Raw genomic sequence first — 26,759 nt, 5'->3', positions numbered from 1 at the left:
AAGGTCTGGGGATATTCTCCCTATAACACGTGTATGTGTGTGGGCGAGGGACATATTATGTAGCTGGTGGCTTCCCCTTAGTCATGCGAGTTCCTCGAACCGCTCCTGGATCTCCAAAGGGATGACACAGTCATACTACCTGACCTTCAAGCAAACTCCCCGACTGGATTTTGCACAGAGGGGTATGGGCTGTCTGCTCAAAAGATCCCTGCGCGATTGAGTGTTTTCTCTAAGGTACTACTCTCTGTATCGGGAAGTGGTTCATCGCCTGGTCGGTTCTACCCAGGTAGTCCTATATAGTGAGGTTATTTGACCCTTCCAATTGCTCGGTCTATTCGGAACTAATAATAAGAGTAATAAGCTCTGGTAGTAAATGCCAAGGCCGATCCAAGGTAGAAATGGGTGTACTCTTGGGTTGCCACTCCGGTAATGTGTAGAGGAGACCACTCACTTCTGGCTGAGTAAAAGGTACTCTGGTCTTCCAATATTCAGTGCAGAGAGTCTGTTCCCAAGATCACCATTTCCAGGGGCCCAGACATAATAGCCACCACCAAGGAGAAGGCCTAGCCACCTAATTCCAGGGCCAGGGTTGCTGTGGGTATACCTCAGTATGCCCGCGGACATTCGTGATCTGACCTGGTTTCCGAGGGAGGACCTGGTGGGGTAGGATCAGATCTTACAGATATTCAGCAACTCCCTGCATGTGAAGGTGCTTCAGGAGGGCCCCTGATTCGTAATATTTTATATTTCCCATTCCAAGAACATTGGGCTGGCATGCTCACCTAGTGGCTTATCTCACTCTTTGCCCTTCCTCTCTGGTCTCCTGTTCTGGGTCCTTGCTGGCAGCATGGAGCTGGCACCCATATTCTCCTGCGGGAGATCGAAAGCTCAAGCTATATGGCCTTCTCTACTATAGGAGTAGCACTTTTGGGGAGCTTAGTTGGACGTGGCAGGAATACATTTTCCAAACCTAGTTTATTCTCCACCACATGCCCTAATGTAATGTGTTTGCTAGGTCATGCCAAGGGACCAGGCACCTAGGTCTTTGCGTTGACAAGTTGGGGGTGGTGAGGCACCTACCCAGGCAGGTAGAAGAAGGCTCAAGAAAGACGAAGTCATCAAGAACACAGTCCACGAAAAGTCATGCAAAAAGGTACACTGCCACCAGCATGTCAGATGAACTTGGAACAAGTACCTGGAAAATCGAGAAAAGGGAGACAATGTTTCTCCTCAGCAGACCAGTTATGGTGGGGGTGTGCTGATCTCGCAAAATAAAATACATGTGGACAAAAAGTGTCCCCCTGCCTTGGTAACATGTGTTAACACGGGTAAAATAAAAAAGGAAAGCTCAAGAAGCTCCTCAGCAATACTCCACAGAAACTGCTGTGTGCTGCAATAATAAAATGTAGGTGCCAGAAAAGATTGAGGAAAGCTCAACTCCATTAAAAAGTATCAAAGAGAGATCAAAAGGGTTCACAATGGCAGAGTAAAAGAAAGGGTGACTGTGGAAAATGGTTCCCGCTCACTCAGGAGAATAAATACAAAAATCCAATGGTCTGCTGGAGGACTCACAAAGTGAGGAGAAATCTATCTAACATGCATTCCCTCTCTCTCTCTCTCCACTAACTTTACACATCCATCTCCTTTTTAGATTCACCAGAGGACTGCGAGACCATGCAAGTGGCAGCGGTGAGTGGTATGAATCCCAGTAGTAGAACATAACATAACCAGGCCCTCCCAGTCACACAGATCTGACACTAAGGGTCTCACCTTCATGTTCCAGAGGTCATCATGGAAGCGGTTCTTCTTGCGGGTACCCATGGGGGTGTTGTTCAAGCTGGTAGCCACCAGCTTTGCCACTCGCTTGTCGCGGAACTCTACCCAGCCCTCAGTGAAGTCCTTGGCATTGGTACCCGCCTTCTTCTTTTTCTTGCGCACAAAGCGGTCTGCGAGGAAGAGAGGGAGGCCAGGGTAAACAGGAAGACAAGATAAGCAAAGGAAAAAAAAAAGAGAGACAGGAGAGCGTGAGTCAAAGTTTAATTGGAAAGAAACTTGGTGGGATGGGACATAACAGTGAGAGAAACAGTAAAGAGTATGGTAGGAAGAAAGTAGATATGCAGTGAAAGTACAAAAGGTGCACGACAAACAGCGATAATCTCAGATTAAGCAACATCCAGATCTAGCATCTTTAGATGACCACTTGCCGACCAAGCTTTATAATAACTGCACTTAAGCACACAGGAAGCCCTGCTACACCATGTGCAGAGCCAGGAAGGCAGGATCCATGTGGGAAGGAGCTGACACCCGGGCCAAACGTCTTTTGGGATACAAAGGAAGCCCCTCAGCCTGGAAAACACCACAGGGGGAGAAGAGAAAAAAAAAAAATATAAAACAAATATGATACATTACTCACCGTAATCTTATTTCCGATGCTTATATCTGCTTATAGCCATATGCTATGCATAGGCCAACATCTAGTGATCTAGTATTAGCCGCAGAGTATTACATTTTTTGTTTTCGAAAATCGATAAGGGGTGTTGACAAGCCGTGCCAGCGTTTCCAATTATCTAAGAATTTAGAATACTTCTTTATTGTTGGAGACAGCATTGGTGATGCGTGAATTGAGGGTATTGGCTTTATGGGTGATTAATGCAAGTTTATTTTTTTTTGAGAGATTATCTGGAGCGCTGGAAGTTCACCTCCAGTTCTGAGCCACAACAGCAAGGGATTGTGGGTATGCAAATTAGCTCAAATGCAAACCTTTTTCTCCAGGAAATTGTATTTGTCCAAGAGGGCGCAGTGTGCGACTTGGCTTTCCTACTTTCACATTTCAGGTGAAAGCTTTTTTTGCAAACCTTTTTAAACCCACCATAACTTTCTTGCTACAGATTATATATATATTTACATCTTATTGAAAGAATAATTGTACACATCTTATTGAAAGAATAATTGTACACCTCAGTATATGTCAACCTGCTATAGTTATAAGTACAGATTAACAGCTAGCAGACGAGGGTGCAAGCCAGGCTGAAACCAGAATTAAGCCAGCGGATGCGTGACACAGCCTGCTGTGTTCAGGCACTGGCACTTAGCACCGGTGTACAACCCTCCAACCTCCAGTATGTCAGAATACAAATGGAGTGAGGAGGAGCAAATGGAAAGCAAACTAGCGCTCCCTTTTAATCAGGTGCTTGGGGATTCACTAGTGGAAGCCGTGGCAGAAGGAGTGAGGCCTATCCAAGAGAGGCTGGCCACTCTAGAGTCTATCCTAGGGCAGAAGAAGTTGAGCTCCCAGAGTAGTAATAATGTAAAAACGTCTGCGAAGGCCACCACCACAAAGGAGAGCTTTCAGGGGAGTACCACGACCTGGAAGAGGAAATCCTCTTCTACTCCCCCTTGTCAACGATACAGGGTAGAACATGAGGCCCCAGAGGCCGCTGAGGCCTTTGGTAAGCTGAAGGAAGCCTTCCTTCAAAGGGCAGCGGTGCCAAACCTCCTCATCTCCTCCCCAGGGGAAGCCAATATGGAGATATAGATTAGGAAACTGGTAGGGACTCGCCAGAAGCGTCGGCATCCTCACAAAGAAAAGAAAGTAAGCAAGCCCCTGTCGGGGGCAAGAGGGCCAGGAAAGAAAAGCATCTGGAGCCGGACTTCGTCACAGACGACATCGGGAATACCAGGTCCTTGGACTGGCAGCCCTCATCGAGGGTAGCAAAATACATGGCTCAGAAGTTTCAGAAAGCCCTGGATAAGGATACGAAGGTATGCATGAGAGCGGAGTGACCACGTCCAGATCTGGCGGGGAAGGTAGCCGTAACACCTGAACTCGATCAGAAAATTATATTTGTCACGAAGACCTCCAAAGATCTCAGGAAGGGCAGGGATGGGTCCTGGCGCAGCTGTCAGGAGAAACTGCTGGACATAACTGGTCCACTAGCGAAGATAATGGATCTCGATGAAGCCTGTGTCTGGAAGGGCAGGAAGTGAGAGGTGCCCGAAACTCCCTGTGCTTAATCCCCTTGGTTACAGGAATGCACCTAAAAGGTGATTGGCCACCCTGCTGTGCGAGTGACAGCTAGGCTACGAATGAATGAGAGAAACCTGCATAAAAAAGGTGAGGCTTTTTGCTTGGAAGGCAGTCGACCACTGGAAGAAGGAATCTGAAGAATAACTTAGTAGAGACACTTGCTGCAACTCCTGCACTGTTGGTTTGCCCGGTGAAGCTCCGCCGCATTGCTGAAGCTCTGAATCCGCCTCGAGTAGAGAAGCCCTGCAACGGGCAACTTCTCCCCTTGGGTTGTTGAGATCAATCAACCCCAAAGTGAACTCGTCTGGACATCCTCTTGGAGCTGGCAGTACTTCCATTGTTACTGCAGGAACCGATTGCGAGGGAGAGGAACACCAGATCGAGGGCATCATTAAGTCGGACCCGAGCTCCAAGAAGATCCTCCTGACTCCCACGAAGCAGGGCTGACCAAGCCTGAGCCACCTCAACAGATTGCTGGCCCAGATGCAAGGAAAGTCCATAAAGGTATCCGAGAACCACAGTTATGCTGTTTGCGAGAGTCACGAGAAGCTGAAACTGCGAAGTGCTGCTGATCTGATGTTTGCCCATTGCTGCTGCTGATCTTCTATTCGTAGTGCAGGAGTCTCCAGACGTTCTCACTCTTGTAACCCACGACGGAGGCCCAAGAACACAGGATCTGCAGACCTACAATTGAAACAGATGCCAGATGGAACCAATTTCTTCAAACCAAAGGTACTGCAAATCTAAGGGGTTGCTTACCCCTCTTGTTGTGCAGCCTTGCTAGCTCTCAGTTGAGACTTGTCTTGGTTGCTTTTGCAGAGTTGCTTGCAGCCTTGCCCCTCACAAGCCTCCCAGTTTATGGCCCTACAGTGATTTCATTTTCTACAAAGATTTCTAAAACATTATGCAAGGCTTTTTACCTACCTGCAAGAAGTGCTTCAGCTCACCTCGACTTTTGGTCAATTGACTTTAGCTATCCTGGCTACCTGAAAGACTCTTCTTACCTCTGACTTTGTGCTTTAACTATCCCTCAACTAACGGCACACATTAGATAACTGGTGCAGCTGGGAAAGGGTTAATTTACTTTGCACTGGAGGGTTCAAAAAGTACTTATATGCTGAAGAATATTTGTTAACCTTTGTTTTATTCCCTCATCTTTTCCTTGTTGACACTAATCTCAGTATTGCTCTAAACGTGCCAGTGATACATCAATGTCCAGTGTCCTAGTTATTGAAGTCACCCAGGGTGTAGGAAGTGTGTGTGCCATCCCAAATGGGTATCTACTGATTTATTGAAACTGAGAGTGTGTAGTAAGTATATTATTGTGTTACATATTTTTTGCTCCTTCTAAAGAAAACATATTCAACTGACTTAAATTAATAAATAATTGTTTAATCAAGAAACCTTGAGAGTAAGTGTTTATTTGGATACTTGTCACTGTGAATCTCTGTGTAATAACCCTACAGCTCACATTGACCCCTCGAGATAAGCCTGGATGCTCAGTCACTCTACCAACTTGTGTAGTACATGCTTATACCAAAGGTTGAGTTAACTATTGCCAAGAGGACAAGGCTGGTGTAGTCTCACACAGGGTACTGCATACAATCTTGCCTAACAGTATGAATGGAACCCATGTAGCTGCTTTGCAACTGGCATCCAGAGGGACGTTTGCAATAAAGGCCAAAGTAGCTCCTGTAGCCCTGGTAGAGTGAGCTCTTGGTATGAAAGGCAGTTTTGTTTGACAGGGAGTAGCAGAGCTCTATGCATTTCACTATCCATCTGGAGATGGCGTTCTTTGAAACGTGATCACCTTCCCTGCCAGGTGCTATGGAGCCAAACAGTTGGTCTGTTTTTCTTAGCGATTTTGTCTTGCTTACATAGTAAAGAATTGCCCTCCTTACATGTAGCGTATGGAGGTTCTTCTCAGTTGAGAAAGAAAGAGGGTAGTTCAATGGATTGGTTAACATGGAACTCGGATATGAACTTAGGTGAAAACCTAGGGTGTATTCTTAGTACCAACTTGTCTTTGTGGATAACAAACAAAGGGTCTTGCACCGACAAATCTTGGAGCTCACCGACTTGTTATTGAGGTGAAGGCCACCAGAAAAGCTGTTTTGTATGTTACGTGTTTAAGGCTGGATTTGTGCATAGGCTCAAAGGGAGGACCTATGAGCTTTGAGAGTAGCACATTGAGATCCTACTGTGGAGGCGTGTTGGAAAACGGGGGGGGGGTAAAGTCTCTTTACTGCCTCCATGAAAGCCTTAACAACAGGGACTTTCCAGAGAACACCTTGTTTTGTGAAGTGGTTTACGCGGATAGAGCCGCTAGGTGAACGTTGATTGAGTTGAATACTAGGCCAGAGACTAGTAAGTGGAGAATGTAGTTAATGTGTGATGGAGTACATTCAAGGAGGGTTTACATTATTTAACTGGCACCATAGTACAAATGATTTCCATTTGTTAAAGTAACAGTGTCTGATGTTGGGTTTACGTGCTTCCTTGGGGACTTCCATACACCTTTGAGGTGGTTTTAAATGACCAAACTCTGACTTCAGGAGCCAAGCTGCCAAGTTCATAGATTGAGGATGTGGGTGTAACCTTGTACCCTTGTGTTGGGTTAGCATGTTGAAAGGGCACGGGAGAATGGGTTGCACATCGCCATGCAGAAATCAAGGTTGTCTCGCCCACGTTGGAGCAACCAGGATTAGAGTTGCTTGTTCCTGGTGCATTTTGTGCACTATTCTGCTCAGAAGCGGTGTTGGTGGAAAAGAGTAAGCAAATTTCCCTGACCAGCTCATCCATAAGGCATTCCTCTTGGAGCTGGGTTGAGGAAACCCAGATGCGAAGTCTGGGCATTGTGCGTTTTGGTTTGTGGCGAACAAGTCTAAAGGAGGATAGCCCTAGAGGGAACAGATATGGTCTAAAATTCCTCTGTTGAGTTGCCACACGTTTTCTTCGGGTACGGGATCTCTGCTTAAAGAGTCTGCTAGAGAATCGAGTTCCCCTGGAACGTGCGAGATACTAGGAACATGTTCCGCTTCAGTGCCCATTGTTTTTGTGCTAGCCTGGACAGACCTTGGAGAGTGTGCCTCCCTGCTTGTTTACGTAAAACATGGCAGTGGTGCTGTCTGTGAGGACTTGCACTACTTTGGCCTGTTAGATGCACCCGTGAGGCTTGTAAGGCTTGGAGCTCCAAAAGCTTGATGTGATTTTGGGCTGTGATCTTTTTTTTAAAAAACTTTATTTATTCAGCTTGACAACACACAGAGAAACACAGGTTAGCAAAGGCACATCGTGACATCAGTTTGCGAACACAAATACAGAGGTATCACTGTACAATGCAGCATTACCAAACAGAACGCAAGAAACATATAATAAGGGAAGAGTTGCAACCAGAGTGAGGAGGATATACACCCCATAGAGGGTCACTGAGGGGGGTGGGACGGAGAAGAGACCTCCGAGTCTGAGGCCAGGGCAGACATGTAGTCACGAAATCTGCGCCATATGTCCCTTGGTCTTGAATGCGGGTGTTGTGTTGCCCCCCAGGCCTCCTCAGTGTCATGTGCCCAGGTGACTGCCCGGAGCCACTGAGCATATGTGGGCGCATTGGGGCGAAGCCAGCACAGTACTATACAGCGGACTGCCAGCATCATACAGAGACCTGCCAATTTCCTAGAATCACGTTTCAGACTGGGAAGGTCGTGAAAGAGGCAGCGCATCGGAGAAGGGTCTCTGGTGCAGTCTAGTATGTCTGATATAGTGGAGCATATGTCCTGCCAGTATTGTGTTAGGTGCGGACAGTGCCATATCATATGAATGTAATTAGCTTGGTCAGTGCCGCATCTGGGACAGTTAGGTGAGGTCTCATGAAACATACAATGGAGTCTAGTCGGTGTGTGGTGATACCTGTGCAGCATCTTAAATTGCAGTAGTTTGAACCTGGAGTTGTACGATACTTCTTGGGTTCGCGCATACATACGGGCCCAGCGCTCGTCATCAATCTCGACTCCAAGATCTTCCTCCCATTTCACTCTAAGTTTAACAAATGAGGGGGCGGCTCTGATCTGTAGTAGATTATAGAGTCTAGATACTTTCCCTCTGAAGGAATCGGAGGTACAGAGTTCAGCTATTATAGGGTCATCTGGTGGAACTGTAGGAAATTCGGGGAATTTAGCCTTTAGGATCTTCCGAAGTGAGGAGTACTGTAGCCATGCTGATGGTTTACGCCTAAGGGCAGGGGGAGATCCGACCACTCCAGGAAATTGCCCCGCACAAAGACATCTCGAAGAGTCAATAAACCTGCCACCGTCCATCGGGCAACAATGGATTGAGGAATGTAAGGGACATCAGGGAGAAAATTCCAAAGTGGGAGGTCACCATGAAACGGATTAGGGGTTGCAACCACTGCCCACATTTTGGTGAGTGCAAGTGACGTACTTATCACAGGGTCTGAGGAATCGGGGGCTGGCGGGGCTGGCTTGAGAATGAGGGAACCAATCGTACGCTCGCTGACCTTCAGTTTTTCAAGACAGGCATGAGGAGGGGGATTTGTTGTGCTAAACCAGTAAGAGGCAAATTGGGATTGAGCAACCACCCAGTATCTGAGAAAGTCAGGGGCACCGAACCCGCCGAGTTCCTTGGGAGCAGTGAGCATATTCAGTTTGAGTCGGACTGCCCCGGAGTGCCAAAGAAAGGTGTTAGTAATGCTGCCCAGCGTCTTAAAGAATCCATCGCCCGGCCATAGTGGAATGTTTGTGAAGCGGTATAGGAGTTGGGGCAGCACGACCATTTTTAGTATTCCTATTCTACCAGCTAGGGAGATGGGGAGTCGGGCCCAATTTACGGCTTTGATGGTAAAAACAGCTAGGTAATTCTGATAGTTATCGACGCAGTTTCTCAGCATGACGGGAGACCGATACTCCCAGGTAGGTGAAGGTGGATTGGGACCAAGTAAAGACCAACAGGTCAGAGGGTGGTTGTGTGTTGTCTGTGAATGGGAATATGGTCGATTTAGAGCAGTTAACTTTAAGACCAGATATATGCCCAAAACGGGTAACGTCATTAAGAATTGGAGCGAGGTTTGTTTCTGGGGAGCGGATGTAGAGCAAGGCATCGTCCGCGTACAGGGAGACAATATCTGCCTGTCCCGCTGAACGTAGGCCACTGTGGGAGTGTGATTGGCGCATCATGTCTGCGAAGGATTCAATTGCTATTGCGAAGATTAACGGGGAGAAGGGACACCCCTGTCGCGTCCCTCTGGCTATCTGAAAGAGGGTGGAGCACCTATCTTCGGTACGGACTCTTGCCACTGGGTTGGTGTAGAGTAGTCTGACCCAGGACCGAAAATTGGGGCCAAACTTACATTTTTCCATGACTCGCCACAGATACTCCCAAGATACTGAGTCAAATGCCTTCTGCATGTCCAGCGTGACTGCCACCGCCTGTGTTTTGGGGTTAATTCTACTGATCACGTTGAAAAGTCGTCTAAGGTTTAGGGAAGTGGACCTACCCGGTACAAATCCTGCCTGATCAGGGTGTATGATATCAGGCATGAATGAAGCCAGGCGGTTAGCCAATAGTTTAGCAAATATTTTTACATCACAATTTATTAACGAGAGGGCACGGTATGAACCACACTGGGTAGGAGGTTTACCAGGTTTAAGAAGGACTGTTATCATGGCTTCGCGGAGTGAAGGGGGAAGTGTGCCTTTTTCGCATGCCTCCTCCCATAGAGCTAGTAATTGCGGGACCAGGACAGATTTATAACGCTTATAGAAGTCCATAGGAAGACCATCCGGTCCGGGGGCCTTCCCTGCAGCGAGTGATTCAATGGCCTCAGTCAGTTCCTCCGCAGTGAAGGGTCTGTCTAGGGAAGCAGTGGCATCAATGGACAGGGCCGTGAGAGGGAGTTCCTCCAGGTAGCAGTCAATTTCTGAAACATGGGGCCCATCAACCCTTGAATATAGGGAAGTATAGAATGTGAGGAACTCTGTGTTGATGTCTTGGGGCGAAGTAGCTAGTGTACCGTCAGATCTCTCTATCGCCGGGATGTTGGGCACTCCAAACTCGTGGCGAATTAACCTGGCCAGCACACGGCCTGGCCGCTCTCCCTCCCCGTAGCGCCTAACTGCCTGAGGGTTATCAAGGAATTTAACTTCGCGCTCAGCAAGATTACAGAATCTATCCAGTTCACGACCCAATGATGCCAGTGCGTCGGGGGAGTGATCGTGCGCGTATTGGGAATCCAAGCTAGCAAGGGTCGACTCGCTGTCAGCGATATCCTCCCGGATGCTTTTCAGGATGCCACTCCCCTTGGATAAGGCGATAGCCCTGATATAGGCTTTGAATGATTCCCAAAGGGTGGCTCGAAGGGGTACTGAATCTGTGTTGAGTTCGAAAAACTCCTCAATGGATGACTCAAGCGCGGAGGCGAAGGTATGGTCTAGGAGGGCATGGGGTCTCATTCTCCATTGCCTTGATCTTTCAAGGTCATGTCCCCAGTTCAGGGAGATGACCACCGGGGAGTGATCAGACAAAGTTCTGGGAAGGATTGCCAGATGAGACAGGCACCTAATTAGTGTGTCAGACAACAACCATCTATCTATCCTAGAATGAGAGTCATGGACCGAGGAATAGTAGGTATACGTGCTGGAGTCAGGATACATTAATCGCCAAGCGTCAACCACTGCCAGCCGGGGGAGGGTTGTAAGGATTGTGTAGGCTGCCCTTGAAAGCTGGCGAGGTCTGGAGCCCGATCTATCTAAGGTGACATCCAGAATCGTGTTGAAGTCACCGCCCCATATAATCGGGATCTGAGGGTAACTCTCAAGGATCGAGGCTAGGTGAAGGTAGAATTCAGGGTCGTCAATATTAGGGCCGTATATATTCAGGATGGCTACCTCTTGATTCTGCAATGTACCAACAATAAGTATATATCTTCCGAGGGGGTCAACATGTGATTGGGAGCAGCTGAACTTCAGGTTTCTGTGAATTAAAATGAGGGTACCTCTGCTCTGAGTAGAATAAGTTGTGTAATACCTCTGGGATCCCCACTGTTTGGCAAACCTTTCGCACTGTTTAGCACAGGCGTGCGTTTCTTGTAGGCATAGGATTTGTGTACCGTGGCGCTCAGCGTAAAGTTGTATTTGCCGCATCTTTTTGTAGTTGCCCAGACCCCTAATATTCCAGCTCATAAAGGTTACGCTTCTATCCGCCATTAATATGGAAGGGACGTTCGGGTTTTGTTCTACATATTAAGGTTGGTCCAGTCCGATGCGGCCTAGACCAGCGTTCTACTCCATCTATACTTCTGTGTTGTGGTAGTGTGCCATGTGTGATTTCTCTGGTGGCTGTCAAGACTTTAACATAACCTCCCCTCCCCCCGGTTCCGACCCACATCCCTCCCCTAACTTGAGGAATGAATCCCAACCACCCCCCGCCCCTCACACAACAACAACAAACTTCTCGGCATCAGCGCCTGGCGGCCTGTTAGCTGACCGAGCAGTGGCGCAACGGGCTGAGAAGGGTGAGGAGAGTGTAAATACAGCTGGAGTCTCTAGTGCATTCAGTTTAGAGTCCATATGTAAAGCGTTCATGGTACTACCAAAAAAAAAGGGGCTACCATAACATGTTAATGCATTACCATAAGCGCTAGACATGACACTTTATAATCATGAGCCTTCCCGGCCTTGGCATACCGGCAGGAAGCCCGCGTGCATTTAGAATCTGAAACACCCATAGGGCATCAATAACTGACAAACATAGTGAGGCGATACCGCCCCAAGGGGCCATAGTTGAAAGGATCAATACAACAATAAAAACAGACAAACATTCGATGCCTTTTTGCATAGCATCAAGCTATCATGAATAATGCTAAATACGGCCTATTGACGACCCAGCCCAACTTAACAGGCAACATTCTAGACTGGACTGGTGGTGACAAGGGATCAGCCAGGGAAGTGCTCATCAAGGAATTTAGAGGCTTCCTCTGGGATCGTGAAGAAAAAGGTTTTGTTGGAATGTTCGATACGCAATTTTGCAGGGAACAGCATGGAGTACTTGACTCCTAGGTCTCGGAGTCTTCTCTTCACAGCTGCAAATGTTTGGCGTTCCTGTTGCACCGCCACCGAGTAATCCGGGTAGAGGTGGATTTTGGCCGCTCCAAGTGTAAGTTCACCCTTGATCCTGGCTGCTAGTAGGAGGGCATCACGGTCCCGGAAGTTTAAGATCCTGGCTATAATGGGCCGAGGGGGTGCGCCTGGTCTAGGTTTCGCGGTTAAGGCTCGGTGTGCTCTCTCGATAGCGAACTGTGGGGAAAGTTTAGGGGAATCCAGGAGTGTCATGAGAATCCGTTCCACGTAATCTTCCATCGGTTCTGTAATATTGTCCTCTGGTATTCCAACAATACGCAGATTATTTTGTCTCGAACGGGATTCGAGGTCATCATTCTTCTTCTCTACTACCAACACCCGGTTGGTGAGCGTGGAGACCTCAGCGCGTAGAGAGCCCAGTTCATCTTCAGCAGCCCCCAGTCGAGTTTTGACTTCCACCACTCGCCCATCCGTCTTCTCGATATGGGCTTTTATGGAGGAGATGGTCCCATTCATATCGTCCAGTTTAGTGTGGAGGGTAGTAAAGCCATCACGGATGTACTCCAGCATCTTCTGTGAGTCGTCTGAGGTCGATGGGGCCGAGACAGACAGGAGCTCCTCAGTGTCTTCGGTGGGCGGTTTGGATGGCGTTTTAGCAAACATGTTCAACAAACTTTGCTTTTTTCCCTGTACCGGATCCCTTAGTCATTATGTAAGCCGGGTCAGGGGCCTAGGATCCTGGAGGAAAGTGGATGAGCAAAGTAGCGGAGTTCCCAGTAGCAGCCGTAGATCAGGAGTATCCGGGTCGGTAGGTATGTGGCTCACAGGCCAGTGGGTCAGTATCCAGTTTGCGGTAAGAATTACGCTCCAAAGTCTACTTTTAGCCCTGTATGCACGTGCCGCAGTAGGTTGAATTCACAGCCGTGGACCTCGCATGGGAGTTCAGCCACCGGTGTCGCCGCACCTCAGGACCGGCGCTCTACAAAGGCAGGCCTAAAAATTCAGGGCCGGGTTCTTCTCAACCCCGGAGCTCGTACGGTAAGTATGGAGTTCGGTGCTGACCCAAGCTCACAGGGTGGTACAGCCGGTGAGGCACCAGAGTCAATGTGGGCTAAGGCTGGTGGTTAGTTGGTAGGGGGGAATCTCCCAGCCTGATGGAGGTAGTTTCTAGTAGGGGTGCCCCCCGGGCCGCACCACCATCAGGGCGCCCTCACCGGTGCACCGGGAGGAGTCCTAAGCAATTTGAAATGGGATGGCGCCACAGAGTCCGGGACCCACGGGACGCCCGAGACATAGGCCTCGCAGGACGCCGCAGGCGATGGGACCAACAATCCCCAGCAGGTTTTCTCAGATGTGTCCAGAGCAAGGCAACAGCCTCGGGGGCCCAGCGGCGCAGACCAAAGGGGGGTCCGCCCACCCCCAGCCACCCAGCCTCCTTAACTTGCCGAGAGAGTATGCAGGAGCGCTCCGGGAGGGGGATGCGGGCAGCCGAGCGGCCTAGCAGCGCAGAGTTGGTCACGGCGGCTCCGGCAGTGCAGGCCGTGCAGCCCAGAGCGAAGGGAACCAAGAGTCCTGGGCACCAGCCACCAGTTCGTAGTGGCGCAGGGCGATCCCGGTCCGCCGGCTGATCAGGCAGGTAGGTAGCAAGGTCACTCTGCACGCCTCCAGGGCCTCGGCGCCCCTCCCCCACAGAGGCCGCCCACGCCGGGGCGCCGGGTAGCAACACGAATCGGCAGTCCTTGGAGCTCCGTCACGGGGTGAGTTGGGTGCCTGCGGCGCCGCGCCCCCCACAGCAACAGCAAGGCTCACAGAGGGTCTCCGAGTCCCAGAGTTAGGATGTCAGTGGACTGCAAGCTTATACCGCGGCCACAGCAGTGATAGTTGGCACAGCTGTATTTTAGCGGTTAAATCTGCAAATATGTGCCCTTGTCGTCCGGAGCTTCACACTCAGGCGGCCATCTTGTTTCGGCGCAACAGCGCCCCCCGATTTTGGGCTGTGATCTGTGTCCACAGGCTATGCACAGTGTGGTGAAGGTAATGGGCTCCCCCCCATCCGGAGAGTGGGGCGTCTGTTGTAACTATAGCTTGCACTGGAGGATTGTGAAAGGGTTTTCCCTTTAACAGATTTTCCTTCGTCCACCAGCGTAGCGCTTGAACTAGGGTTAGTGAAACAACCACTAGATCGTCCCACTGACTGCTTGCCCGAGACCACTGTTCGCTAACCACTTTTGCATTGGGCACATGCGCAACTGTGCGTGCAGAACCAGGTAAATGCATAAAGCCATCATCCCGAGCAAGCGCATTGCGTACAGTTATTTGGCGACCGGCCAGATACAGAGGTATTTTCAGAAGTAGGTTTTGTACTCTTTCGTTTGAGGGGGAAGACTAGCCCCTCTTCTGTTTTTATGATCGCTCCTAGGAACTGTTTGGTTTTGCTTGGAACGAGACTTGATTTTATTCTCGTTGATTGAGAATCCCAATGATTGTCCTTTGGGTATTTTGCTTGCAAATTTGAGGGGATTCCCCAGTTATCAGCCAGTCGTCCAGATAAGGGAACAATGGGATTGATTTTCTGTGCAAGTGTGCCACCACTACCGCCAATACCTTGGTGAATACCATTGGAGCGGAGGCTATGCTGAAGGATAGCACCTTGAATTGATGGTGTTGATTTGCTATTTTGAAGCGTAGGAATTTTCTGTGCACTGGTCAAATTGAAATATTAAAGTATGCATCTTTCATGTCCAAAGGTGTCATGTAGTGCACCTGTTTTAGCAGTGGGATTACTTCCTGTAGCGTAGTCATGTGAAATTTCTAAGGCTTGACACATGTGTTCGCAGGGAGCAGGTCTAGGACAGGGCGCATTGCGAGGTCTTTCTTTGGCACAAGAAGTACATTGAATAGAACCTCGTTTACATGGTTAGCCAGGACGATTTCTATGGCTTCCTTTAGTAGCAGTGCATTGACCTCTTCCAGCAGAATGCGCTGTTCCTCCTGTGTCGTTTGCCTTTGTCTTGGCAGGTGGTTGGGTGGGTGGTGTATTAGTTCTATGCAATAGCCTCCGGCCAGGGTGGAAAGTAGCCACTTGTAGGACGTGATCCCCTCCCATGCGTGGGTAAAATGAGAAATGCAACCTCTAACTGGAAAGGTATGGGAGAGGACTTGGAGCGGGTGGTCATTGCTTTGGTGGGGTGGAGCCTCTGGGAGAGGATCTGCTTCTACTTCTCGACCTTCTGTGGACCCTTTGAACATTTTATTGAGAGGATTTCCTCAACCCCAAGATGAAGTCTGCCTGCCCTGGTTGTAGTTGGGGGATGGCTGGGAGTTTTGTCCTCTAAAACGGCATGCATTAAATGCACCTCTCTGCACAAAGGGTTTGTTTGTGAGGTGTTCCAGGGTTTTGAAGGGGTCATACTCCTCCTTAGCACTTTTTAGTGCGTCCTCGACCGCTTTTCCAAATAGGGCGTTAGGCTCAATTGGCATATTTAAAAGGGTGGCTTGGGTTTCCATCTTGAAAACCGATTGACGTAGCCATGCATGGCGTTTAATGAGGGTACTCTCAGCTGCTATCCAGCATGCATTATCTGCTGCGTACAGATTATTTTGCAGGATGCAGCTTGTCACCGGTTTATCTCAGCTACAGTTTTTAAAAGCTGTGTTTTCAGGGGCAGAGCCTATTTGTTGCGAGATCTAGTCCCACTTGTGGCAATTATAACTCGCACGGAGCGTAGTGTTGTTGATTTGATTTTTGAATTTATATTGAACCTAGCAGAGAACTGCATTTGAAATAATGGTGATCATTGGTGAATTGCTTCAGAGCCTGGAGATATATCTGAACAAATATGCTTTTAATTGTTTCCTGAACAGGGCTAGGGAATTCATCTGTCGTAATTCTACAGGAAAAGAGTTCCAGGTCGTTGGCTATTCTTACATGGTAAGCAGCTGAGGAAGCTTCTTTCCCGCCCAGTGTGTACATTTTTTTGTTCTCCCGGGTAGGAGGGGCTTCGGCAGAGGCTAAAGGTGTGCCCGCTCTTTACCTTGTGGTGGTCACCACGAGAGAATCAAGCTTTAGCTGCCCCTGATGTACAACGGGTCTAAACATTGTCTCAATGCAAGGGTTGACTGCCCTTGTTAGGTTGGGGGTAAGTAAAGAAGGCTGAATGCGCCTTTGGATAGATGGAGCAGTGGAATGAACTGTGCTGCAGATCTCTTATCCCGGAGGATGTCCTCAACAAAGTCCCTCGACTTGTGTCTCCTGGGTATAGATTTTAAAATGTTCTGCAGCTTTTAAAAGAAGATCATTATACTGCAGCTGGTTATCCACAGGGGAATCAGCCACAGGTTGGTCAATATGGTCTGAAGGTTGAATGATGTAATCATCATCACAATAATAATATTAGTCTGTATCCTCTATGTCCCCTTGGTCCCCCTGGTCTGCTATTGAGCCAGGGTCCTGCGAACCGGACGTGCCAAAGTAGTATAGGTCGTCAGATATGATTTGAGAGGTAGAGGTACTAGGCTGTGCTGTATCTAGGCAGGGTCTTTTGGCGTTGCGCTGCTTATTAGCGGCTTCACCTTGAGGGGTGGCCCCTGGAGGTTGGTAAGTTGATCAGGGTGTTGATCAAAAAAGTTAAAAGCTAGACATTCTCCTCATTACTCTATCAAATTGTTCCGGGTTCCATTGTGTGGAGCGTGGTAAAACCGTGGGAACAGGGGTAGGGAAAGGCGCTGGTAGAGGGCCGTTTGTGGTACATTGCCCCTGAGAGGGTGTCACTAGGGGCAGAGTGTTCTTTATCCTTTGTAACCAGTGTTTTTGAGGATAGGGGCGAAGATTGAGTTTTTTCAAATTTTGGATGTGAGGTGAGCATCTGGGACATGTTTTTAACGAGTTCTCTCATTTTTGAATTAATATTAGCAAGAGCCGTCGACACCACTTTCGATGCACGTCGCCGGTACCCGAGGACTTGTCCGATTTGCTTGCAGTGTCAGAAACAGACTTCTGTTTTGGGGGCCTATCATGTGGCCAACGCATAGGCCCAGCGGACAGGGACTTTTCTGACTTTCCGTTCGACACTGCGTGCGGCTTATCGGTAGATGACGTGGTAAACTGTCAGCCATTGGCGGTGCGTTTAGTGTGACATGCAGTGTGGGTGCTTGAGCCAGCGGGTGTCGTCTCTGTAGCAGAACCGCCAGCCTGCCTGTTGGGAGCTTGCATGCGGCAAACCATTGGCCCACGCCCACGGGCATCACTTAGGATCACTTAGGACGCCGAAGTTGCCATCGCGGGAGGCTCCCTCAACATCCATGTCGGCCTCGACCTACATGGCGTGGTGGGTCCAGCGTTTAGTCTTCCGGTGTCTTGTGCGGAAACAGTTTGCAGGACTTGCACTGTTTTTCGGAATGGTCCATAAGAAGGCAGAGGTTACACACCGTGTGGGTCCTCCAGGGAAACTTCCTGCTACAGGAAGGACAACATTTAAACCATGTGTTTTCCATAGTACGGAAAGATGGCAGCTTGGCGATGCAAAAGGAAGAATAGGAAAAAAGGCATTCTCTAAATTAGGCTACTGTGCAGGGTCGAGGCCCGTTGGGGCCTAGGTAGGCCGCAGACAATGTTTGTCGAGACGGGCGAGTAGTTGTCATCGGATGGTCTTGTCCTCGAAAGTCGGCGGCAAAGATCTTGCGGTGTGCGGCTGTCGAAAGGATAAAAAGAAAGTCTAAATTGAAACTTTGTATAAGTAATGGTGTTAGCCAGAAGAATGAACTCTACAACTTGCGTGCAACATTGATGGCGGGAAAAAAAAATCTGAGGGACCTCAAAGCGTGAAGGACCATGGCTAGAGGAGACGTCACACTAGGGATAGTATTACTGGCACGCCCAGTTGATGTAATACTCCGCGGCTACCACTTGATGGCTGCCTATACATAGAATGCGATCTAAGAAGATCCACTATATGTGTATATAGTAGGAAAGTCAATTTGAGCCACGTTACACATTCCACAATGCCACTTAGTAGCCATCTTCTATTTATTTATTACATTTGATTTATATGCCCGAACCCGGGGGTCTCACGGCATATGTTACAAGGTTACAGTAAAAGCTTTCTGGTTACAGGGAGGAAGCTGTCAATTTATAATGATGATCAAGACATGGTAGTTACAAAGCAAGTAATGGTTAAGCAACTACGAACAGTGTACTTCAGCAGGATGTGGCGAGTAAACAGGGCTAACGAAAGTAGGTTAGAATTTGTTGAATAGCCAGGTTTTTAACAGTTTCTTGAAGTGAGTGTGGGAAGGCTCATTGCTTATATTTGTAGGGAGTTCCAAATTCTGGGAGCTGCTACAGGGACGCTGGAACCTCCAGATCTGGAGTTCTTAAAACGGGGGTTGGGGGAGTGAGTGCTGGAGTTAGATCTTAGAGATCTGATTGGAGTTTTGTGAGTGAGGCATTGATTAAGATAGGTAGGTGTGTTTTGGGCGATGCATTTGTGAGTGGTGGTAAGCGTTTTGAGTAGTATTTTGGCTTGTATGGGTAACCAACGTACCTCTCTCCTAGTCTGTGAAATGTGGTCTCTTTTTTGATTCATAGTGCTGCTCTTAAGGATTTGCTTTCCAATAACTGCAATTTGTCTAGATTTTTTTTTAGCGGTGCCTATCAATAGTATATTACGATAATCTAACAGACAGAATAAGGGCTCTTGCTAGTGTGATGCAGTTCTGTGTGGTGAGAAATTGTCGACTAAGGGCAATGAGTTTAGCCGTGTATGCGGTGGAAGAGGCGAGTGAGTTGACGTGTTTACTCATGGTGAGAGTTGAGTTTAGGTATACACCTAGAGTTTGGTTAGAAATGGGAACAGGAGTACCATCTATGATAATAGATGTATAGTCCCGGTGTAACCTTTTCAGACGGGCTGGAGAGCCTACAATGAGGATCTCGGTCTTTTCGCCATTGAGGCATAGACTGTTTATTGCCATTCAATTTTGGATGAGAGTAGATTTTATTTATGCAAATAGAGTCCTGCTCTTGATATCCAGTGAATGGGATGAGGATCTGTGTATCATCCGCAAAGTTAGTATAGATTACTCCTATGTCGTCTAATGCTTCAAAAAGGAGTTTTGTGTACTCTGAGCGTACGCTCTGATAAAAAGGATTTAACCCATGTGGTTGCATCCCTAGAAAAATTTACGTTTTTTGATAATGCTAGACATAATTTATCGTGGTCCACTAAATCAAACGCAGCAGACAGGTCAAGTAATAGCAGGATGTATAAGTTCCCTGAGTCTCGGATGACTTCCATCTGGTTTTTTAGGTCAAGTAATGCTCTCTGTGCTGTGTTTGGGTCAAAATCCAGATTGTCTCTCGTCTAACAGGCGATTGTTTTCTAAGTGTGATTGTACTTTAGTGTGAAGGGGACTGTGGTAATGGGTCAGTAGTTAGTGGGAATAGAAGGATCCAGTGTGACCCAGGCTTCTTTAATGTCAGTGGGGATGGAGTTTGCAATGAAGGATGAGTTTATGGATTTGGTGATAATGGGTGCTAGCGTGGGAGCACAGTTCAGCGGGGAAGCAGTCTCCTTTGCAATTAGATGGTTTGAGGGTGGCGATAGTCTTAAGTACTTGGTCTTGGGTAACCAAGGTGAAATTGAATTGGGAGACAGATACTTCGTTATCAGTCGAGTAGGTGGGGGAGGTCTCTCATCAGTAAGGGCCAGTCATTTTCCTTTCCTTATAATTTTGTCTTGTAGAGAATTGATTTTAGTGGCTAGGGCATTCTGTATGGTGGTACACCAAGCTTACTAGTGATAGCGGGGTTAGAAGGTGGGATGGGTGTTTCCAATTCTCTAAGAATTGAGAAAACTTCTTTATTGTTGGAGACAGCATTGGTAATGCGTGAATTGAGGGTATTGGCTTTATGGGTGATTCATTTTTGAGAGATTATCTGGAGCGCTGGAAATTCACCTCCAGTTCTGAGCCACAACAGCAAGGCATTGTGGGTATGCAAATTAGCTCAAATGGAAACCTTTTTCTCCAGGAAATTGTATTTGTCCAAGAGGGCGCAGTGTGCGACTTGGCTTTCCTACTTTCACATTTCAGGTGAAAGCTTTTTTTGCAAACCTTTTTAAACCCACCATAACTTTCTTGCTACAGATTATATATATATACATATTATTGAAAGAATAATTGTACACCTCAGTATATGTGAACCTGCTATAGTTATAAGTACAGATTAAAAGCTAGCAGACGAGGGTGCAAGCCAGGCTGAAACCAGAATTAAGCCAGCGGATGTGTGACACAGCTTGCTTTATTCAGGCACTGGCACTTAGCACCGGAGTACAACCCTCCCACCTCCAGTATGTCAGAATACAAATGGAATGCACTTTTAAACAGGTGCTTGGGGATTCACTAGTGGAAGCCGTGGCAGAAGGAGTGAGGCCTATCCAAGAGAGGCTGGCCACCCTAGAGTCTATCCTAGGGCAGAAGAAGTTAAGCTCCCAGAGTAGTAATAATGAAAAAACGTCTGCGAAGGCCACCACCACAAAAGGAGAGCTTTCAGGGGAGTACCACGACCTGGAAGAGGAAATCCTCTTCTAATCCCCCAGGTCAACGATACAGGGTAGAACATGAGGCCCCAGAGGCCGCCGAGGCCTTCGGTAAGCTGAAGGAAGCCTTCGTTCAAGGGCAGCGGTGCCAAACCTCCTTACCTCCTCCCCAGGGGAAGCCAATATGGAGATACAGATTAGGAAACTGGCAGGGACTCGCCAGAAGCGTCGGCATCCTCACAAAGAAAAGTAAGTAAGCAAGCCCCTGTCGGCGGCAAGAAGGCCAGGAAAGAAAATCATCTGGAGCCGGACTTCGTCCCAGACGACATCAGGAATACCAGGTCCTTGGACTGGCAGCCCTCATCGAGGGTAGCAAAATACATGGCTCAGAAGATTCAGAAAGCCCTGGATAAGGATACGAAGGTCCGCATGAGAGCGGAGTGACCACGTCCAGATCTGGCGGGGAAGGTAGCCGTAACACCTGAACTCGATCAGAAAATTATATTTGTCACGAAGACCTCCAAAGATCTCAGGAAGGACAGGGATAGGTCCTGGCGCAGCTGTCAGGAGAAACTGCTGGACATAACTGGTCCACTAGCGAAGATAATGGATCTAGCAGAGAGGGCTCGAGACACCGGAGGAGGTGCAGGTAGAGATCTTGGCTAGTTGGGAGCAGAGAGCCGTTTGCCTTCTGGGGAACGCTAACTGGGCCATCTCCTCAGAGAGAAGTAGGAGCCTCCTACTGAAAATGTAACGCTCACCTGGTTCCCTCGGAGGCGCAGGCCTTGATCTGGTGGGGATACCGTCTTCAGTGTTAGGCGCAGGGTTTGTTTTGCTCCCGGACAGGGCCCCCTTCTCACCGAAAGTTTAAGCTGAAGAGTGAGGTGTCTGCAAGGGTAAACCAAGGTATTAGTGATTGGAAGGTTGGGAAAGTTCCTAGCCCCTCTCGCCCTTTCTTTCCCCGTGGAACTGGGTTGATAATTGCGCTTACCTTAGATAGGTAAATGCCGGGCTCTCCATCCTGCGTCTTGTGCAGGGGCGCTGGGTCCAGTTGCTTCACTGGATGCGAGCTCTGCCTCTTGATAGCAGAGGGTTAGCTGAGAGCGAAGACGCCGTTATTGCACAAGCGTGCCTTGTAAGTATTTAAGTTCCATTAGATTGTTCTGTTCTCTTGTAAAAGTCTTAAGTCTTTAAAGTCTATGTCTTTTCCTTTTCAGATGCTGTGGCGGTGAAGATTATCCTTCTAATGGCACGTAAGTAGAAAGACTGCACTAGCGCTGTAGAATGCACCGTAATGTCTCTTTTGTCTTTGCAGGTGCCGAGGTGCAGCGCGAACAGATTGGAAGCGAACGTAACACAGGTAAGCAGTCTTGTAACTAAGCGTTACTAACCGATGTATCTTGTCTTGCAGGTGCCGGAATGCAGCGCGAGCTGAGTTGGAACGGGCGTAACACAGGTAAGCAGACTTTGTAGTTAAATATTACTGACCGATGTTCTTTCTCTTTGCAGATGTCGGATGCCGGAAGAGAAAGGCTGAAAAAGGCGCCTTGGATGCTGCCGTTGGATTAGGTAAGTAGATGCGCTGCCTTTGCTTTAGCCTAACCTGTGCCTTTGTTTTGCAGGAGCTGCTGAAGACTGAAGAAGACTGAAGGTTGGATCCCAGCAGGTGATTTCGTGTTCACAGGATCTGGAGCTGGAGGTTTCCTGGAGCTGACACGGTGAGCGTCCTGCTGCAGATGCAGAATAACGCGAAGCACGTGAAACCAATCGGGTGTGGTTTAAATAGCCTTCTGTAGTGCTTAGGCGTCTTCTTCCACGGCCTCACCCAGGTAAGAAAAAGAGTTCCAGATTTCTAGAAGAGTTCCTGTGTTCTGCTTCCAGGGAGTGGCTCCTGCTCCACCCAGACAGAAAAAGTAGTCCCAGGCAGAGAAGGATCAGGAGACCAGCTAGCTGGTAAGTAAGCAGCATGGTCTGCTACAGGTAGGTCCACCAAGCACTCTTATCTAATATGAGCCCGGCGCTTCCTGTGCCGGGACCAGTCATCTTCATGAGCCTGGCGCCACTGGCGTCAGGACAAGGTCCAAAAGGTCCCAATAGGGACTGGCTGGTTCCTGGGATCAGAGTTATGGGCCTGCTTCCAAGGTCGTGGGGCAAGTCCTGACCCCTTGGAAGCAGGGATCATGACAGCACCCCCCCTTAAGGCCCCTCCCAAGGTTGACTTCTCCGGAGGTCTTGGCTTGTTAGGAAATGTCCGATGAAATTTCTTGATTAGTCGAGGTGCGTGTACATGTTCTGCAGATTCCCAAGATCTTTCTTGGGGGCCGTAGCCTTTCTAGTCAATCAGGTAGTGTAGTTTTGATTTGGAGATCTTGGAATCCAGGATATTTTTGATTTCAAACTCGAGTTCTCCGTCAACTAGGATAGGTTCAGGAGATTTAGTCAATCGGGTTTCTGGTTGAACAGGTTTTAGTAGTGAAACATGAAAGACTGGGTGCATTTTCATACGAGGGGGTAAATCCAACTTGACCGCTACTGGATTTATTATGGCAGTGATAGAGTAGGGTCCCAGGTATCTTGGGTTAAAGGTGCGTGGTCCCTTTAGGGGTAAATGTTTGGTGGATAACCAGACTTGATCTCCTATTTGGTATTGAGGGGCTTCCTTCCGATGTTGATCTGCTCCTTTCTTGTATTGTTCCTTGGCCCTTTGAAGGTGGGTAGTAGCTTCCTTGAAGGCTTGGGTGATGGTTGAATGTAGGTGGTCAACTGCTGGTGTTCCAAGATCCTGAGGTGGATCCAGGTTAGAGGTTCGAGGATGGTTACCATACAAAAGAAAAAACGGGGTCTTTCCGGTTCCAGAGTGGACTGAGTTATTGTAAGTGTACTCGGCTATCCAAAGGATGTCCTTCCAAGTTCCTTCTGTCTGTTGCAGCATGCAGCGTAGGTATCCAAAGTCTGATTGGTCCTTTCGGTCTGACCGTCGGTTTGTGGGTGGTGACTGGTTGAAAGTCTCACATCAATTTGAGCCAACCGACAGCAACTCCGCCAGAAGTGGGAGATGAATTGACTTCCTCTGTCCGAGATTAAAATTGAAGGAAAGCCGTGCAACCGAACGATGTTTTCAAGAAATTCTCGAGCCAGGATTGCTGCTGACGGTAAACCCTTTAGTGGGATGAAATGTGCCATTTTTGAGAATAAGTCTACGATTACCAGGATTGTATTGTATCCGGAACAGGGAGGTAAGTCGGTGATAAAGTCCATGGAGAGAGTATGCCAGGGACGAGGTGGGATGTCAATTGGTTGTAAGAGGCCTGCTGGTTTCTCCTTAGGACTCTTGTTTTGGGCGCACACTCCACAGGACATGACAAAGTTTCTGATGTCCTTTCTCCAAGATGGCCACCAGAAGTGACGCTTGACCTTTTCCGAGGTCTTGGCCATACCCGGGTGTCCTTCCATTAAGGAGTCGTGATAACAAGAGATGACTTGATTTTGTAAGCTAGTACAGGGTAGATAAAGTCATTCCTTGAAGTACAATAAGTCGTTCTTTACTGTGAAGTCTTCCCCCTGAAGATGCCATTTTTGTATGTCTGCTGGAGTTACAAGTTGTTTAACCTGGGCTTCAATTTCTTCAATGGATTGCATGCCGATCAGACCCAGGATTCTTTGTTCAGGAATAATAGGTACGGGCTCAGGGTTAACCATGTGTTCATCTACTCCAATTCGAGAGAGGGCATCCGCTTTACCATTCTTATTGCCTGGTCGGTAGGTGATTATAAAATCAAATTCGGCAAAAAATAATGCCCAGCGAAGTTGTCTGGAGGATTGGGCTTTGGCTGATTTAAGATACTGTAGGTTACGATGGTCAGTAATGACGGTGACAGTGTGTCGGGCTCCTAGGAGATAATGCCGCCAGGCCTTAAAGGCGGACTTAATAGCCAAAAGTTCCTTATCAGTAATGGTGTAGTTGATTTCTGGGGCCGAGAATTTGCAAGACCAAAACGCCACGGGGTGTAACTGGTTGGTTTCTGGATCTCTTTGTGAAAGCACTGCTCCCATAGCGAGGCTGGAGGCATCGGTCTCGACGATGTAAGGTAGTTCCGGGCGGGGATGTTTTAAAATCGGGGCTGAGGTAAATTTAGTCTTTAGCTCCTGAAAGGCTTGTTCTGCCTCGGTAGACCATTCAAAACGTTTGTTTTTTCTGAGGAGAGCTGTAATGGGTTGGACTACCCGAGAGAAGTCTGGAATAAACCTACGATAGAAGTTGGCGAAGCCCAACATACTTTGAACCCCTTTTACAGATGTTGGTGAGGGCCACTTGATGATTGCGTCTACTTTCCTCGAGTCCATGTGAACTCCGTCAGGCGACAAAATAAATCCCAAAAATTTGACCTCAGTGACATGAAAGACGCACTTCTCTAATTTTGCAAAAAGTTTGTGTTTTCGGAGCCTCTCCAGTACCGCGGTGACGTCTTTTCGGTGTTCTGCCTCAGAGGAAGAATAAACCAGAATATCGTCAATATAAACAACTACACACACATCAATGAGTTCACGGAGCACGTCATTCATAAAGAACTGGAACGCGGCCGGTGCGTTACACAACCCGAAGGGCATCACTTGATACTCGAACAGTCCATACTTGGTACGAAAGGCCGTCTTCCATTCATCGCCCTCCTTTATTCGCACCAAATGGTAGGCTCCTCTGAGGTCCAACTTAGTGTATATACAGGCGTTTTTGACTTGGTCAAGTAGTTCTGGGATCAATGGCAATGGATACCTGTTCTTAATTGTAATCTGGTTCAGGGCACGGTAGTCTATACACGTTCTTAAGTCTCCCTCCTTTTTTGGCACGAAGAACAGAGCTGAGGAGGCCGGGGACTTCGAAGGACGGATGAATCCATTAGCCAGGTACTGGTCCAAATATTGCCTTAGGTGGAGATTTTCAGGTTCAGTGAGGGCATAAATCCGACTGCACGGAGGAGTGGATCCGGGAATCAGGTCTATCTGACAGTCGTATGATCTGTGGGGAGGCAAAGAATTAGCTTGGTCTTTCCGAAAGACATCTTGGAATTCCTGGTATTCAGGAGGCAGTTGTGGACTCTCAGAAACAGTTGCAGCTAGTTTGGTGGAGGGCTGAGGGTAACAGATAGAAGCGCATTCTGGAAACCGGATTGTCTTTGCTCGCCAATCAATTTGAGGATTGTGTTTCTCCAACCAAGGAACTCCCAAGATGACTTGAAACTGCGGGGCCTTGATCACATCAAACACGATCTTCTCTTGATGCCCATCTTGGCTTACTAACGTTACTTCCATGGTGGTGTGAGTTACGGGTCCGGAAGCTATTTCCGTCCCATCCACGGTGGTGATGATGTCTTTCACCGTCTTTGGACAAAGAGATAGATTCATCCTGGCGGCCAGTTCACAGTCCAAGTAATTCCCGATTGCGCCACTATCAATGTGTGCTTTAATGGCATGCATACAATTAGGTTGCTCTGGACTCACGAGGACCATGGGCATGATGAAATGCGAGGTCAAAGAACTGGTTTTAACGCTCGGCAAGCGGACCTCTACACTTGCCGGGCGAGGTCGTTTCCCGGCTCAGAATTCTCGGTACCTTTATCAGACGCCCCTACTATCTTCTTCTTGGGCTTCACTGGACAATCTCGAAGAAAGTGCCCCGAGTTTCCGCAATAGAGGCATAATTGCAGTTGTCTCCTCCTTTCCCTCTCCTTTTGGGTTAAAGGTCCTTTAACAACCCCTATTTGCATGGGTTCCACAGAATCAGTTCCTTTCGTGGAACTTTGTGGCCTTGGAAAAAGTCGGGTTTCAAATCTGGATCGATCGGCTTTCCGATCCTGTAGTCGATGATCCAATTGCACTACCAGATCGATATATTCGGAACAGTCTTGTGGAGGATTTACCACTTGAGCCAGAACGTCTTAATTCCCCACGCAGACCTCTGTAAAACAGTGTGATCCTCTTATCCTCCGGCCATCCGGTTCCCACCACTAGTCTGTTAAATGATGCAATATAAGTCAGAAGATCTTGATTGCCCTGTCGTAGTGAAAGAAGTTCATTGTCCAAGGCCTGTCCCTGATAGTGCCTTGCGAA

General features: G+C 48.2%; 1 protein-coding gene across 3 annotated transcripts in view; it reads right to left on the bottom strand.

The window, feature by feature from the left end:
- Window positions 1-26,759, bottom strand: part of ABT1 (activator of basal transcription 1) — a 107,733-nt gene that overhangs the window by 40,592 nt on the left and 40,382 nt on the right. For all 3 annotated transcript variants that reach the window (XM_069647496.1, XM_069647497.1, XM_069647498.1), the window contains exon 3: window positions 1,771-1,946. In XM_069647496.1, the coding sequence (XP_069503597.1) occupies window positions 1,771-1,946 (176 nt within the window). The remainder of the gene's footprint in view (window positions 1-1,770; window positions 1,947-26,759) is intronic.

This window comes from Ambystoma mexicanum, chromosome 2q (genome assembly GCF_040938575.1).
Source record: "Ambystoma mexicanum isolate Mex_15411 chromosome 2q, UKY_AmexF1_1, whole genome shotgun sequence".
Taxonomy (NCBI): domain Eukaryota; kingdom Metazoa; phylum Chordata; class Amphibia; order Caudata; family Ambystomatidae; genus Ambystoma; species Ambystoma mexicanum.
Note: the sequence above shows the minus strand (reverse complement) of the source record. Positions and strands in the feature narration are given on the sequence as shown.